This window comes from Pseudorasbora parva, chromosome 17 (assembly GCF_024679245.1).
Source record: "Pseudorasbora parva isolate DD20220531a chromosome 17, ASM2467924v1, whole genome shotgun sequence".
In the NCBI taxonomy this organism is placed as follows: Eukaryota; Metazoa; Chordata; class Actinopteri; order Cypriniformes; family Gobionidae; genus Pseudorasbora; species Pseudorasbora parva.
The window spans coordinates 45,052,627-45,070,657 of NC_090188.1; the positions used below are offsets into that span (position 1 = coordinate 45,052,627).

At 42.5% G+C, this 18,031-nt stretch overlaps 1 protein-coding gene across 1 annotated transcript in view; it reads left to right on the top strand.

Moving 5' to 3' along the window:
- The window catches only part of LOC137045464 (von Willebrand factor A domain-containing protein 5A-like), a 55,338-nt gene extending 40,203 nt beyond the window's left edge, over positions 1-15,135 (top strand). Inside the window, exons 6-20 of the mRNA XM_067422094.1 lie at positions 4,301-4,415; positions 4,510-4,685; positions 7,731-7,819; positions 9,409-9,553; positions 9,716-9,795; positions 9,937-10,051; positions 10,157-10,315; positions 10,513-10,616; positions 10,792-11,009; positions 12,920-12,997; positions 13,142-13,183; positions 13,277-13,366; positions 14,445-14,584; positions 14,661-14,784; positions 14,889-15,135. Coding sequence (XP_067278195.1) covers positions 4,301-4,415; positions 4,510-4,685; positions 7,731-7,819; positions 9,409-9,553; positions 9,716-9,795; positions 9,937-10,051; positions 10,157-10,315; positions 10,513-10,616; positions 10,792-11,009; positions 12,920-12,997; positions 13,142-13,183; positions 13,277-13,366; positions 14,445-14,584; positions 14,661-14,784; positions 14,889-14,968 — 1,755 coding nt within the window. The 3' untranslated portion in view covers positions 14,969-15,135. The remainder of the gene's footprint in view (positions 1-4,300; positions 4,416-4,509; positions 4,686-7,730; positions 7,820-9,408; positions 9,554-9,715; positions 9,796-9,936; positions 10,052-10,156; positions 10,316-10,512; positions 10,617-10,791; positions 11,010-12,919; positions 12,998-13,141; positions 13,184-13,276; positions 13,367-14,444; positions 14,585-14,660; positions 14,785-14,888) is intronic.
- Positions 15,136-18,031: the final 2,896 nt, after the last annotated feature.

Consider the following 18,031-nt stretch of genomic DNA (forward strand, 5'->3'; position numbering starts at 1 on the left):
TCACAAATGTTGATATATTAATCCTAATAGAAACCTGGTGTAGATCCGATGTGTCCACTCAGTGTCCTGCAGGTTACTCTGAGATCATTCTGCCCTCCTGGAAAATTAACTCAGTCCATCGTGGCAGAGACTCTGGAGGATTAGTCATATGGATAAAGAATGATCTTGCCCCTTTTACATCTCCAGTACAGCAAGGCAAAAACCACATTTGGTTAAAATTGGATAAAAACCTTGGAATTTTGGATAAAGACCTCTTTATCTGTGGAATTTATATCCCTCCATCAGATTCTCCATATTACAACGAAGAGATATTTCACACTTTACTGGGAGAAATTCATCAATATCAAACCCAGGGGAAAATTCTCTTATGTGGAGATTTAAATGCCCGAACTGGTTTAGAACCAGACTACACTGATAATTCAGGAGATAAACATCTGTTCACACAAATGCCCCGAGACCTCTTCAATACCCTACCCAGAAGAAATAACCAGGATGCTGGAGTCAATAGACATGGGAAGGAGGTAGCCCATCTGTGTTAAACGTTAGGTCTTTATATCCTGAACGGTAGAATCAAAGAAGATTCCTGTGGTCACTTTACCTGTAGCACAAATCTCGGGAACAGTGTTGTAGATTATGCCTTATCCAATCTAAGCCCCTCCAATTTCAGTGCATTTACCGTCAAAACTCAGTCTCCCCTGTCTGATCACAGCCAGATCAATGTTTCCATTAAAGGTGAAAACATCAGACCAAGAGAAATACATAAGCCAATCCCCCTATACAAACTCAACACATCCTATAGATGGACTCATAGCACTGCTGAATCATATATTAATGCATTAAAGTCAAACGAAATAGTCAATTCCTTAACAACGTTTAGTAATTCAATATATGATATTAACCGGCTGGGAATTAATTTAGCAATTAAACATGAGCTTTTAAACTCATGTTTAATTTGTTTAATCAATTGTTTAATCAAATTTGTTTAATCAAATTTGTTTAAACAAATTAAACTCATGTTTAATTTGTTTAAACTCATGTTTAATCATGTTTAATGTTTAAAACTCATGCTAAAAAACTCATAATTTAGCAATTAAACATGAGCTACAGTCTTTCCTGTAGCTCAATGAGTAGAGCATGGCGCTAGCAACGCCACGGTCATGGGTTCGATTCCCAGGGAAAGCAAGAATTGAGAATTGACAACAATGTAAAAATGTGTACCTTGAATGCAATGTAAGTCGCTTTGGATAAAAGCGTCTGCCAAATGCAAAAATGTAAAATGTAAAATGTAAACATATTAATGACATTTGTGAAAATATAGCAAAAAAAGCTAATTTAGATAAATTGACACCACACAAGCACAAAAAACACACTAAACATAAACCTTCTGAAAAATGGTTTGATCACGACTGTAAAAGAATTCGACGAGAGCTACGACTCATTTCAAATCAAAAACACAAAGATCCAGTCAACCCTGAGTTACGCTTCAAACACTCAGAGCTTCTGAAACAGTACAAAAACACACTGAGACAGAAGAAGCTGGATCATTATAACAACACGCTTCAAAAGATTGAACACACCGTTGATCAGGGCCAGTTCTGGAGCATGTGGAACAGGTTAAACTCTACAAAGCCACAAGAACCAGCCATACAAGATGGTCAGATTTGGAAAGATTATTTTGAGAACATCTATACCCATCAAACTGACCCTTTAAATAATCCCAACCAATTAAAAATCCTTGAAAAATTAAACGCTCTTGAGTCATGCATCAAAAACAACCAGAATCCCCTAGATTATCCAATAACCCAAGAGGAACTTAGTGGAAAACTGAAATCCCTCAAATCGAATAAATCCTGTGGCCCCGACAACATAAAAAATGAGATGCTTAAATACAGCTCTCCTGAACTTCAAACGCTCTGCTTAAAGTTTTCAACCTGATTCTGAGTTCAGGGTTTTTTCCAGAGGTCTGGAATACAGGGCTCATCTCTCCCATCTTTAAAAGTGGAGACAAAACAGATCCTAATAACTACAGAGGAATCTGTGTGACCAGCAATTTGGGAAAAGTATTCTGTTCTATAATCAACTCCCAGATTTCAGCCTTCTTAAAGCAGCACAATGTCATCAGCAAATCTCAAATTGGCTTTCTCCCCAAACATCGAACCACTGATCATATTCACACACTACACACATTACTAAACCAACATGTACACCAAAAGAAGGAAGGAAAAATATTTGCTTGCTTCGTCGATTTCAGGAAGGCTTTCGATTCCATTTGGCATAAAGGATTGTTTTATAAAATCATTCAAAGTGGTATTGGGGGAAAAACATATGACTTGATAAAAAACATGTGTAACGAAAATAAATGTGCAGTAAAAATTGGTCATCAAAGAACAGAATATTTTTCCCAACAGCGAGGGGTCAGACAGGGCTGCTGCCTCAGCCCAACTCTATTTAACATTTATATTAATGAATTGGCAGATCTATTGGACCAATCAGAGAGTCCAGGACTTCAACTGTTTGACACAGAAGTCAAATATTTACTGTATGCAGACGACTTACTAATTCTGTCTAAAACACCGGAAGGCCTCCAGAAAAACCTCGACATCTTAACTAAATACTGCCAGGACTGGTCCTTAGAAGTCAACTCCCAAAAAACTAAGATCATGATTTTTCAGAAGAACCCCAGAAATCTGGAACATAAACATATATTTACTGTAAACAACAGCACAATTCAACACACTTTACATTATAATTATCTTGGTCTGGTTTTAACACCCACTGGAAACTTTAAATTAGCAATTAAAACATTACTTGCAAAAGCCCGCAGAGCCCTGCACGCTATACGAATGAAATGATTTAAAATAGACATCCCCATTAGAATCTGGACAAAGATATTCGATAGCGTCCTCCTGCCCATTGCACTGTCCGGAAGTGAGGTCTGGGGCCCAGCGAGGAACTTCAGCCATAAGGTCTGGGACAAACACCCTGTAGAAGGCCTACATGTAGAGTTCTGTCGAAACATCCTCCACGTCCACAGAAACACACCGAACAACGCATGCAGGCCGGAGCTGGGCCGACTGCCCCTTAATCTGACCATTAAAAAAAGAGCCTTGAAGTTCTGGATCCACCTACACTCAAGCTCTAAAGATGATCTTCAGTTTAAAGCCCTACAAACCCAGAAAAGTAATCTCTGTGTGATGGTGTCAGAACTGATGAACAAAGCGTATACCACTGCTCCTGTAAAATCTGCAGAAATCAAAGAAATCATGAAAAACGAGAGAGAGGCGTATATGCAGCATTGGAAACATCAAACCAAAGAGCAAAGCCGTCTCCAATGTTATCTGGGACTAAACAGAGAGTACAGTCTGGCTAACTATCTCATCTCAGTCAGAAACACAACACACAGAGCGTTATTAACCAAGTACAGGCTGAGTGACCACACGCTGGCCATAGAAAGAGGGCGGCATAAGAAGACATGGCTGCCCACAGAAGAGCGTATCTGTAGAGAGTGTAGATCAGGAGCAGTGGAGACAGAGGCACACTTCCTCCTCCACTGTGATAAATACACCGCCCTAAGAGACTCACTGGATGGGCAAATACAACACATTATCCCTGACTTCCAGTCACTACACCATCACGAAAAACTGAAGGTCTGACTCTGTGAAGGACCTGCTTCCACTTATATAGCACAGCATATCTATAAATGCCACAAACTGAGATGTACTGAGTGAACACATCCTGATTAATAATATATATATTGCTTATTATCTGTATATATAAATATAAATGTGAATATGTTTGATGTGTGTTTCTGTTTTGCTTTGTGAAATGCTTTGGCAATATGTACCCATGTATGTCATGCCAATAAAGCACAATTGAATTAAATTGAATTGAGTGTGTGAGTGAGTGTGAGTGTGTGTGAGAGAGAGTGTGTGAGTGAGTGAGTGTGAGTGTGTGATTGAGTGAGTGTGTGAGTGAGTGTGAGTGTGTGATTGAGTGAGAGTGAGTGTGAGAGAGTGTGTGTGAGAGAGAGTGTGTACAGTCCTTATGCATTACCGTCGCAGTGTCCTGAACCTGTAGTGTGTGTGTGAGAGAGAGTGTGAGTGTGAGTGAGTGAATGTGAGTGTGTGAGAGTGTGTATGAGAGCGAGTGTGTACAGTTCTTATGCATTACTGTCGCAGTGTCCTGAAGCCTGTAGTGTGTGTGAGTGTGAGTGAGTGAATGTGAGTGTGTATGAGAGCGAGTGTGTACAGTTCTTATGCATTACCGTCGCAGTGTCCTGAAGCCTGTAGTGTGTGTGCAGGCGAGTCTGAGCGCGGGTCACCGCTTTGATAAGGATGTGGAGCTGCTTCTGTACTATGAGAACAGCCATCAGCCCAGTGCTGTGGTGGAGGCCGGAGCGGCCGCGGCTCACACAGGTGCAGCTTTCTGTTTGTACATGAATAAATATACTTTTATACAGGATTCAGGCCATTTGCAGCCTCTTACCCTGGTTACACATCTCTGTTTCAGGGACTCTGATGGGCGACCCTGTGCTCATGATCAGTTTGTACCCAGAGATCCCTGCGGATTTGATGTCATCATTGGCGTCTCAAGGCGAGTTTGTCTTTGTGATTGACAGATCCGGCAGTATGGACTGCATGATGCATAATGGGAAAGACGCGAAGATGCGCATCGACAGTGCTAAAGTAAGACTTACAATTTCAGAAGTGACATTTATATTGATGTATTGAGCAGTCCCTCCTAGGGGTTGCACCGACTAGTCGACCTTAATGCTCTGTCATGACGCTTTAAACTTGACGTCGACTAGTCGCTGGCCTGTAGAGGGCGCTACAGGATAAGCAATTTCCTGACACGCAGGCTCGGTTTTTTTAACAGTTAAAAATGAAAAATAAATGCATCCTTCAAGAGCTCTCCACAAGACATGTTTATTATACCATCTGGATGCTCAAAATTGATCGCTAATCATCGCGCTAAACTAATGCGTGCTGCATTGCAATGCAGACACACACAGCCGATCGCACATCACAGGGAGACCGCGCACGCCTCACACAAAACCATTCAGTAGCGCAAAAATGTATCAACACTGATTTATCAATAAAATAGCTTAGAAACTGAAAAGTTCTAGCACATTTTCATTATAACTAAAACTCACAGCTTCACTATTAGTAGAGAGACGCTGGCAGGTCGAATTAATTCACACGCAATCACTCACGAATGCATTCACATGTAATCTTTATTGTGCTACTTATCTGTATCTTATTCAGAACAAGCAGAAATCTGTGAGAAATATAACGACCATAAGACAGAAGAACTGATACAGAAGCTGTACTGTAGGAGTAATAACCTTATGGGCAGCGCTGTGTCATGTGCCATAGCTGTGCACAAGAAGACCCGAGTTCGCGTCTCAGCTCGAGGCTCAGACTTATTTGTTCATTAATGACGGCATCAGCGGCTAGTTGACTCGACTTTCATCACATAAATCAGGGGTCTCAAACTCAAATTACCCGGGGGCCGCTGGAGGTAGACTCTGGGTCAGGCTGGGCCGCATCAAAGGACTATTTGCAAACAATATTTGCATTATTTGTCGTCAAATATATTATTAGTCCCGAGGTTTTTCGCATGAGTGAATAAATACGTACATTTGCTGCTTATATTTGAGTTCCTCAGTTGTCTAGTAGTAGACTTTTAGTAAATAGTCTCAAATGTTCAGAGATCTAATCAGCTCATATAGTTTTTTTCATTCAAATGTTCATCAATGATTGTATATTAAGAGCATGGACACACTGCATTTTGTGTGCATTTGTGTGTGTGCAATTTAGTTTTGTGATTTCACCAGAAAGAATAGTCTCTCTCCGCAACGGCATTACTTGATAGATTGACGTACTCGTCTGTGTGTGTGAAGGCTGCGCGTGCGCGAGCGAGCATGTGCGCGGACCAAAAGAGAATTAAATCCCGCCTACTTTGATTTGATTGGCCATTTGAGCGCCATTAAACCACATTCATTTCAACTGTCTGATCAGCCTCTGGTCATGTCAATCACGCGGTGTCAACCAATTATACTGCATGAGAGAGGGCCGAGCTAACTCTCTCATACACACACACACACACACACGAAGTGAAGCATAAAGCGCGGCACACGCAACGACTCCGCCAAAAATGGTTTTCAGAGCAACGCGCGGGCCACACTAACACTAAACTTTAATGTAAAGTAGGGGGCCACAAAATATCATCCTGTGAGCCGCAAGTGGCCCGCGGGCCGGGAGTTTGAGACCCCTGACATAAATGTTGACCTTAAAAAAATGGATGTCGTTCAACCCTTAGACCCTCCAGGATTTCGCAATATTTTTTTGTGATTTTTGCGATCAAAATGACTGATTTTGTGGTAATTTTCAGAAATTTGCGAAAGGTTTTGCATTGTTTTTTTAATAATTAGGATACCACATTTACCATATTATGCATTATGTTCGATGCACAATAGTCATACCCAACAACAGAACAAACAAAATGCACAAATCTAGTTTATTTTGGTATCTTACTAAAAAAGGCTAGTCCAGTGGTTCAGCTTTACATGATCTCTTAGGGTGGGAAATATCTGGACAAGTAAATCACAGCAATAAGCAATTGCCTAATTTAAGTAAAAAGTTCTCAAATAATTAATTAATCAAGTAAATAATTAGTCATAAAATAAGAATTAATTAACAAATGATAGGAGGATAAATAAATACAACATAGATACAGATACAAACCGTTCTTTAGGTTTAAGTATCGGCTACTGTGTGTTTTTTCAGGTGTTGTTGTTTGATGGGTGTAGGACTATAGGATTAGTCTATATTAGGTGATTTCACTTTAAAGATTACTGCCTACAGTAATACACGGACCCAATACTGTCACACGTCCCAAACTTATTCAATCAATCAACTTTATTTATGCAGTGCTTTTACAACGCCGATTGTGTCAGAGCAGCTTCAGTGTTAAACAGGACAATACTGATTGTTCAAGGGCATTAAGGCTATACACAGAGCAGATATCTGTCCTCGCGAGCGCATCCTCAGACATCGGCCCGTGTGTCAGAAGCGAATTCGGCTTGACACAGCGCTTTTATTAACTCTGTTTTAGTGTTATCGGGTATATCATACCTTTATTTGGTCATTTATTCATCTTAAGTAATCAATTCGCCCAGTCCTTGGCACTTATATGTGAAACGGCAGATGAGAAAGATTCACTTTGGCTTTCACAAAGACCACGTACCGCGCATGCGCCACAATGCAAACACATTTTAAAAAAAGTCAATTATTGGTAACACTTTAGTATGGGGAACACATATTCACTATTAACTACGACTTTTACCTCAATAAACTCCTAATTTACTGCTTATTAATAGTCAGTAAGGTAGTTTTTGTAGTGTTTAAGTTTAGGTATTGGGTCGGATTAAGAGATGTAGAATAAGCTCATGCAGAATAAGGCATTAATATGAGCTTTAGAAGTGCTAATAAACAGACAATATCCCAGTAATAATCATGATCATCAGCAACTAGTTAATAGTTAATAACTGAACCCTAAAATAAAGTGTGACCAAATAATTTTTGGTGATTATTTCACGGTGAAATGACAAATTATGCAGGATTGCAAACAAATGCGACATTCTGCTGATTTTGAGTGTACTCAGCAATCGCAGAAAAACGGGAGGGACTGATTGAGTTACTGCACTCACTGCACATGTGCTTCTCTAGGACACGCTGCTGCTGCTGCTGAAGAGTCTTCCCATGGGATGCTACTTCAACATCTACGGATTCGGCTCGCACTTCGAGTCCTTCTTCCCGTCAGTAACCCGTTCACACTTACATACAGTTAGCGGGAGTAAAGCTGAATGATTATCTGCTGTCCGGGGGGTGGGCTCGGAGCTCGGTTAGGACTAGAAGTGTGGAGAAGGGGTGGTGGAGGGATGCTGATAGACTGGCAACGGATTGAGCTGAGACTGCTGAATATACAGGTCTGGAAAAATTAAGAGGCCACTGCAATATTTTCTTAAATCATCATCTCTACAAGTATGGGCGTCGGAAGCAAATGGGTGGGTGGGTCAGTAGCGGCTAAGGCAAAATATGATAGTTGGGGAAATTATTTTGCGGGGGGTCTGGGTGTTCTCCGCTAGAAAAAAATTATTTCATAGATGTGATTTCCTGCATTATGGTGCGTTTGAGGCCATATCCCCTTCCTATACCAAAAAGACCTCAAACCAGTCAATACCAATAGTCTAATAAAAGGCTATATTCATTTAACTGCCATAGACATCAAAAGTTTCCCAGATAATGATAATGAACAAGTTGCATGTTTATTATGCTCTGGATCCAGACAGAAAAAGTGCCGTTTACTAAACGATTGATTGGGCCAGACAAAATTACAGAAATCACAAATTATATACTGTGGCTATAGAGTAGGGCTTAGAGACGCATGGCTTCAAGTTTTGATGCAGATCGAGCATATAGGTTCGAATCCGCCGTCTGCCGCACTCGCTTGACTCCCTTTCCCCATCACATATCACATCGGAAAGGCATTTATTTTCAATAAAAAAAGAGAAAATATTAGAAAAGGGGAAATAAAGCGTTTAACATGTGTTTAATAATAAGTTTCTTAATAAGTTTCTCGGTTCAGGGGTAGTCAAGGTAAACAGACATGTGCTGAATTAGAGATGATTAAAGTGAGTGGGTCCAATATCATTGGTCTTAAAAAGTGGGTGGGTCTTGTCCCGCACACACACAATGGTTCCGACGCCCATCTCTACAAGCCATTCCATTCCATTCCAGTGTCTGTTGAATTCCAACACAGGCTCACCTCATTCCACTGGAAGAGGTGCTGATTAGGTGATCACCTGAACCAAATCTTATTTAATAAGGAAAAGTAACTAACAGTTCTGTGGTCTTCACTATCCTCTTGCAGTAGGACCAGCTGGATGGCAAAAACAGTGCCAGTAGAACCTCAAATAATACCTCATAAGTGGAATAAAAAAATAACTGTTGACCACGCCAAAAAAGCTGAAAAGGAAAGTTTTGAGTGAGGAAAAGAAGGGTTCAATTCTGGCTTTACTGGCAGAGGGATACAGTGAGCTTCGGGTTGCTGCCATCCTTATAATTTCAAAGACGGGCGGTTCATAAGAACAAGGTCAAGCAGCAGACATTGGGGACAACAAAGCTCCAGACCGGCAGAAACACCTCCACTGACCGGAGTGAACGCCACCTCATTCTAATGTCACATTATATATATTGTTGATTGCTGAGTGCTGTCCATTCTTACTTATCTAAACGTGCTCCTCCCAAACTTTGGTAATACAACATCATATGTTAGTTGTTCATGAGGAATGATCTCATGTGGTTAGTGGTGGTTGTGTGAGAGTGTGTGTGTGTGTCGTTGCAGTCAGAGTGTTGTGTACAGCGAGGCTACGATGGAAGAGGCTCTAAAGAGAGTAAAGGACATGAATGCAGACATGGGCGGCACTGAGATCCTCCAGCCTCTGAAACACATCTACAGCCAGCCCTGCTTCCCGGATCACCCTCGACAGGTACAGACAAACTTCACACACTCTCTCTGATCATCATCATCACCCATCATCGATAAAGTGTTTTCCTCAGCCTGACACTGACTCTCTCTCTCTCTCTCTCTCTCTCTCTCTCTCTCTCTCTCTCTCTCTCTCTCTCTCTCTCCCTCTCTCTCTCTCTCTCAGCTGTTCATCTTCACTGATGGAGAGGTGTGGAACACTAAAGAGCTGCTGGACCTGGTGAAAAGCAACGCTAACTCTCACAGGTGCGTGCGTGGTGTGTGTGTGTGTGCGTGGTGTGTGTGTGTGTGTGTGTGTGTGTGTGTGTGTACTTGCGCACACGTCTCACTCCTCCTCCTTCACTGATATGGGTCAGGTTTAGTTCATCAGGCGCTCATGTGTTTCAGGTGTTTCTCCTTCGGGATTGGTGAGGGTGCGAGTACGGCTCTCATCACAGGAATGGCCAGAGAAGGTTCTGGTCATGCTCAGTTCATCACCGGCACTGAACGCATGCAGCCCAAAGTAAGATCTGCTGTGGACAGAACCAGCTCCAGATGCTCAGGGTTAGTCTTCATCCCTCTCTCTTGTCCTTTGTCTTCATCCCTCTCTCCTGTCCTCCTCTGTCAGGTGATGCAGTCGCTCCGGTTTGCTCTCCAGCCGGCTGTGGATAATATCTCTGTGGACTGGAGCGTTCCTGAGGGCGTTACGGTGGACGTGCTGTCCCCACCCATCAGTTTCCTGTTCCAGGGTCAGAGGGCGATCATCTACGCTCAGCTGAAGGGACAGGTCAAAGCATTTTAATTTAGTCTAATTTAAAGGGCATTTGGAGACCAAATGCAACATGTCAATGATTTGTGTGGTTCTGTGAAAGTTCTACGCTGCCTAACCCAGATGTGACGCGACACTGGCCCGTATTAGAAGCTTGCTGAGGAGTGTAAAATCATCAAATGCTCACAATACTTTCTGTTCCTCCTTCATCACAGAGCTCAGGAAAGACAGAAGGAGCAGTAACTGTGAAATACAGACTGAAAGATCAACCAGTGACCAACCAGCTCCAGTTTACTCTGAAACCAACGGAAGACACAGGGTAACACACACACACACACACACACACACACACACACACACACACACACACACACACACACACACACACCAGTGCCGGCATATGGATTGGGTGTTCACAGGTGTGTGTGTGTGTGTGTGTGTGTGTGTGTGTGTGTGTGTGTGTGTGTGTGTGTGTGTGTGTGTGTGTTCTGCAGACGGACGATCCACCGGCTGGCAGCGCGGTCTGCGATCCGCTGTCTGGAGCTGGAGGAGCGGGTCGGTGGAGCAGGAGCAGAGGCCCTCCGGAGCCGCATCCTGGAGCTCAGTGTTCAGGCCGGAGTCAGCAGCACTCACACCGCCTTCATCGCCGTCAATAAACACAGCAAACAGGCCGTCAAGGGGCCACTGCTGCAGAGGAGTGTGCCAGTGCGGGGTGAGTGTGTGTGTGTGTGCGTGCGTGTGTATTTAGAGCTGGCTAGTCCCAGGTAAGGTGTGTGTGTGCGTGCGCGTGTGTGTGTGTGTGTGCGTGTATTTAGAGCTGGCCAGTCCCGGGTAAGGTGTGTGTGTGTGTGTGTGTGTGTGTGTGTGTGTGTGTGTGTGTGTGTGTGCGTGTATTTAGAGCTGGCCAGTCCCGGGTAAGGTGCGTGTGCGTGTGCGTGTGCGTGTGCGTGTGTGTGTGCGTGTGCGTGTGTGTGCGTGTGCGTGTGTATTTAGAGCTGGCCAGTCCCGGGTAAGGTGTGTGTGTGTGCGTGCGTGGTTTTCTTCTTATGAGTCTTCCATGAAGACCATATTTGTACAAGTATCTCTTTAAGGTTTTAAGGTCTAGCCATAGATTTTCAGTGATGCTGAGGTCAGGAGATTGTGAAGGCCATGGCAAAACCTTCAGTTTACGCCTCTTGATGTAATCCACCGTGGATTTTGAGGTGTGTTTAGGATCATTATCCATTTGGAGAAGCCATCCTCTCTTTAACTTCAGCTTTTTCACAGATGGCATCAAGTTAGCAGCAAAACATGACCGATCCACCCCAACGCTTAACAGCTGGACAGAGGTTCCTCATTCAATTCTGTGCCCTTTCTTCTCCAAACATGCCTTTGCTCATTCCGGGCAAAACTTTATATTTTTACCTCATCGGTCCACAGAACTTGTTTCCAAAATGCATCAGGCTTGTCTATATGTTCATTTGCAAACGCCAAACGCTGATTTTTGTGTTGAGGACGTAGAAGAGGTTTTCTTCTGATGAGTCCTCCCTGAAGACCATGTCTGTACGAGTATCTCTTTATGGTGGAATAGTGTCCCACAGCTCCAGTGTCTGCCGGATCTCTCTGGAGGGATCGTGCAGTCAGACGTGGGTTTTGACTTGCTTTTCTCTCAATCCTGCGAGCCGTTCTGTCTGATATTTTTCTTGGTCTTCCAGATCTTGCTTCAGCGTCCACTGTTCCTGATGACTGCCATTTCTTAATTACATTCCGATCAGAGGATATTGGCATCTGAAAACGCTTTGCTATCTTATAGCCTTCTCCTGCTTTGTGAGCGTCAAGTAGTTTCAGTTTCAGTTTTTTAGACAACTGCTTAGAAGAACCCATGGTGCTGATTGTTGGGGTAAGGTCAGATGGGTCTGGTTATTTAAAACCTTTGAGATGGACATACCATGACCATTTTGGAGAACTATCCGTGACACTGTCAGGTCTCAGCTCGCCAAAGGGGGCAGTACCAGGCGTTAACTCGGCAGGGTGCCCAAACTTATGCAGACACCATTTTTTGTTTTCTGTTATTTTGAACGTGTAAATGATGAAAATAAAATCTAACTTTTTTATATATTATAAGAATGTCTAATCTGTCATTTGATGCCTTTAGGAGATTTTTCCATCTTTTCTTGGCTTCTTTAAGCACATTAATACAAATTTTTACCTGGGGTGCCCAAACTTTCGATCCCCACTGTATGTATGTCACCGATCACTTACGTTGTATAAGCTCCTATGATTTGTTAATTTGCTGTTACTTTTTTTCTCTCAAATAAAAATTTAATAAATAAATAACACACACTGTTTTTCTTTTATCCACATATGTGTGTCAGTCCATCTCAAGTGCTCAAACTTCTTCATTTTCTTTTTTTTGATAAAAATATCAAAACAGGAAAATGAAGAATGGTCATGCAACCAAACTCTACAGTTTTTGGGGCTCTTGAGACTGATTTGAGCCGTGTGTGTGTGTGTGTGTGTGTGTGTGTGTGTGTGTGTGTGTGTGTGTTAGTAGCTGGTTTGGTGTGAGTGGGTTGTGATTTAGTTTTCATGTGTTTTTACAGTGTCTGTTATTCTTATATCTGCTTTTCTCTCTATTCTCAGCAATGGCGGCTCCCAGGATGGATTCCAGGATGCGTTGCAGGGTGGCTCCCAGTATGGATTGCATGTCTTTTAGAAAGCGTAAGAGAAATGCTATCAGCTATCAGACACTTCACTCCACTTGTCTTGTTCTCTTTTGAATGTGTATTTTGTCCATATCTGAATGCCACTGTTTGAACGATTGTTTTAGCACATGCTCTTATCAGTTTCTCTCTGTTTTCTCAGCAAGGGCGAAGCATGAAAATTTTGATTATTATCGATGTCCAAGTAAGACCAGATATCCTTCACTGAGCTTTTCTTTTATTGTTTTATATTAATCTAATTGTCTCTTTCTGAATGTCATTCTTTGATTGGTTTTAGTAAGTAGTCGGGACATGCGTAAATCTGCTGGTGTCAGGAGGTTGGAGTCCGATGATGAGTTACATTGGTGCGAATCTTTATCCGATCCAGGTAAATCAGGTTCAGAAAACATGCCTCAGTCGGACAGGACTGGGTTAGCCGTCATGTTATCATGTAACACTTACTGAGCTGCTTCTGCATTTAATCTCATCTGAATATAGGTTAGGTCCATCTTCCCATTCTGTGCCCTTATCAGTCCCTAGAGTTAGTAAAACTCACTGTCAGAGCACTTCTTAAGGGTCATGTTTCCTAGTGTGGCTCTCTTCAGTGTTGACCCGAGCTGGCAAGAGGAGTCGGAATACTCTTGGGTTCATTAGCATCTATAATTTTCTCAAAATGAGTTCATTAAGTCCTCATCTAGCGATTCCAATGGCAATTAAACATCTAAAAGTATCTTTATTTGTATATTTTCTGAGAGGTGTACTTTCCTAAAGGGTTTCGTATTACAGAAGCAAATCTCATCTAGATTTAGGATTCTTTTCCTATCTCATGAAATCTCATCTGTATTTGAGAAACATCGAGTTCGTAATCAACCTAAAGTCACGATGGAGAAACAGCGGAGTGCTTTTGACTTCAGTGCGGCAGAGATGGACATTTAGATGAGCTCTGTTGAAAAGTTTTATGACCGCTAATGCTCTGTGACGGCTCGCTGGCCTCGGTAAAGTTGCTTTCAGTTCCTCAACTAACTCATCATGTGTCGTGGGACTCTGTCATTACTCACGAGTGTTTTATCATCAAGCACAGCACATCCTGTTTTGTCCTAAATGAGGTCAAAACTGAAATTGCCAAACTGATAAGAGGATTCAAAGTTACGATGTTTCCGTAATACGCCCCTGATGTGTAACATTATATTAGATCCGTGACGTACAGCAGGTCTTAAAGGGCCAGCTCTCCCAAAACTGATAATCCCGCCATTGATCCCTCATGTGGGTTCAAACCCGTCAGCCGTTCACTCATCTTCAGACACAGATGAAGATATTCCTGATGAACTCTGACCCCTCCATAGGAAGTAAAGACATGGTTAGAACAACACTTCTGCCTAACCTGTGTCTGTGTGTCTGTGTGTGTGTGTGTGTGTCTGTGTGCGCGTGCATGCGTGCGTGCGTGTCTGTGTGTGTGTGTGTGTCAGCAGAGCCCGAGCCCCAGATGGACTCTCTGCTCCAGCTGGTCTCTCTTCAGAAGGCCTCCGGATGCTGGGAGCTCAACGCCGCGCTGGCTGCCGTCTTTGGGAAGACGGAGGACGAGCTGACCAATCACAGGCCAGCGCAGGTGTGGCACGTGATGTCATATCCTCAGGTGCGCCATGATTGTGTCGGTGTGTGTGACGTGTGGTTGTGTGTTCCAGGTGGACGGGTCTGTGTGGGCCACAGTTCTGGCTCTGATCTGGCTGAACACCTGTAGAGCAGATGACCAGGTGGAGTGGCAGTTAGTGGCCATGAAGGCGGCGGCGTGGGTCCGCGCGCAGAAACGTGAGGAATAACATTCAGTGCTTGCTGTACATGATCTCTTTCAGTGCTGATGAGTTTGTGTGTGTGTGTGTGTGTGTGTGTGTGTGTGTGTGTGTGTGTTTCAGCGGACGGCCTGACTCAGTGTGTGTGTGATGGGAACGTCCTGTTGGGAGGTCATGTGACTCAAGAGGCGCTGGGAATCTGAAGACTGGAGAATCTGAAAACAAATCTCTCTCACTCTTTATCACAAACACCTGTGTGTATATCAATAATCTATAAGGAATGAAACTGACAGATTGATTTCTTCTTCAGTGGCTGAGGGATTTCTTCATTAAATGTAAGCTTTAGGGCCTGTCCTAAAATCATGTTACTGCTCTAAATAAATTCTCTGTGTGAGCAGATTGTGTCAGTGTGTCTTTATCAAACTATTCTTTCTTCACTAGCCATAATAGTTTCTAAAGCACAACAACCGAACTGCTGTACATATAGGACCATAAAACAAGGCAAGTCAAGTTTATTTGTTTAGCACATTTCATACCCAATGGCAATTCAAAGTGCTTTACATAGAAATGAATTAAAATAGTGGTAACAAATGTGTAATAAACGACTCTTAGATGGGAAGAAAGGAGGCGGGAACCGGCGAACATTCAACAACTTTTATTTAATAAACAAAACGAAAGTAAACCGCCGGCAGCCCCTCACGGACGACTGCCCGCACAAACGTAAAGTCCAGGCCTGGTCCTCTCTCGTCTTCCACTGTCTTTGCTCCTCCCTTTATACTCCCGTCACTCCGCCATGGTGAGACGAGACCGTTGTGTGTCGCGCAGCTGGTGCTCATTACCACTCGCCACCGGCCCGCTCTCACTGTCCCTCGCCACCGCTGCTTGCCACAATATGCATGAGAAAAAAGAATACCATGTGGACGAATAAAAAATTAAGAACAAGCATTGTTAAAACAGTTGTAAAGATAATAATAATACAAAAAAATAATAAAAATATACAAAGTAGCCTATCCGTCACCGGATCCTCAAATGCACATCGCGCTGCACGCACAAATTCTAACTTATTAATACAAAATCAAAGTTTTGTATTCACAACTATGTCTCTATTTGTACAGATAAAATTTTGCACACACAATTTAAAAGGCATTTGTTTGTGGATAGTGAAATAGATCTGCAATATTTATCAAGTTCATGGATAATTGTGTGTGCATATTAATCATTTTTAGTCTAAAATCATCCCATACCTTCAGTGTCCGGCTATAAACTAACCTGCGCGGCCAAAGTAGGCCTATCACCAGTAACGGCTGATAAAGGATCTTTGGTAGTGCTAAAACCATACGGTTTGCCTGTCCAGTTATCCAACTAAAGCAGTGTTTCCCAACCTCTTTTCAGTCATGGGACCCTTTGAAAATGTTACAAATACATTATGCTAGGGGTGTAACGGTACAGACTGCTCATGGTTCGGTTTGTATCACGGTTTCAGTAGTTCGGTATTTGCTATGTTTAGGGGAAAAAGGAATAATTAAAATAAAGAAAATAAGAACAAATAACTTAAATACAAGCAGCAACACAAATACATACTATTGAGCAAAGATACTAATAAAATAAACTATGCTTCAGGTAGGTCTAACATTAGTTTTAGGTAGAGAAATTGAATAAATAATCAAATTTAAGATAACTGCATATTTAACTGTTTAAATTAAAGATTAATCCTTATTAAACTTAAACAAGCTATTCATTCAAGAGCAGTGAGATGATGTCCTTATCTTTTGTTTGATATTAAACAGACAGCAGTAACGGCGACTGCCCCTTTAAGACCTAATACAGGGATATGTGTCGTCTTTCTCGACTGTGTAAAGTTCTCTTAAGGCATATTTAGACTATGTCTGCTTGGATACTCGATGGACATGATGACATACTTCTTGTGTGAGTTTGTCTGTTCAAGCGCAAGACTTGAAAGAGAACTCAATATTTGCGCGCTATATTTGAGACAAATGTTCTCACAGCGCCGTCTTCTGGCGAATGTACGGGTTATGACGGTGAAATGACTGGCCATACGGCAGCACTCGCATGCATTGAACACAGTTTATAAAGAGAGACCGTTTGCCCACGTTTTTTCTTTTATTAGCGCTGTTGTTGTAATGTATCACTGAGGAGTCAGCACGTGTATCCATCGACAGAAACATACATAAAGCATTATTTTCAACTTACAACCCATATTAAATATGCGTCATCAGGTCTGAGATGAACCGCGGTGCAAGTGCGTGCGTGCTGAGACCTTTTACACGGCACCCCTGCCCTCGTCAGACCCCGGTTGGGAAACGCTGCACTAAAGTAACAGTTAACGTAGCGCAACAACAGGCTGACATCTGAGACAATAAACTTTAGTTAACTCACTAAAACATGCAGCTAGCTGCAAAAGGCCTCTCTCACAAAGCCTACACTTTAGCTGTCGTCTGCCTGGAAGACGGCAAACAAATAAATAAACTAAGAACATTATGGCCTGTTCTTACCTTTATGTGCAGGCTCTACGGTTTGCATGCAGGCTGATGTTGTTGATGGTGGATCTCCTTGATGTTGTTGCCTGCCTACATCCGGGTGCGCGCAGCAGTCCTTGGAAACAACTAGTCGTACGATGTCAAAGTGTATTTACATCCGCCACAATCGATCATATACTAGTTCATTCACCATTCATTGGAATGTCCGTTTATTTTTATTTTTTATTTTTTGGTTTGTGTAGGTTATTAGGTTATTTGAATTTGCCATGTTGATATGAACCTCCAATGAAGTTGCACGTCATTATTACCCTAACCCATTTCAAACATCACAAAAACACACAAAAGCAACGAACCAGCAAGGACATGAGGGAAGGTAGCACAATATAAAGGGACCAGAGAACATGAGGATCAGGTGAGCACAATTAGTGAAATGAGGACTAGACAACGGCCCGTATTTATCACGCTTCTCATTTAGTTTGGCTGAATCGTACTAGAGTTCGGTTCCTCTTTGGGGTGGTTCAGTTGGTCAGGTGTGAAAGCAGCAATCGCACTCGTGTGTGCACCAAAAGCGGACCAAACAAGCGTACCGAGAGCTCCTTGAAGAGCTGGTCTCTGTAATCTTTCAAACAAACTCTAGAGCGTTTTGTTTGTGGTGAGAACATGATTTGACCTCGAACAGAACCAACTGAAAAAGTACTGATCATTTTTGGACTAAACCAGCTGCCACAGTCAGCTGCCTGACATTATGTGCATGACATTATTACCTGA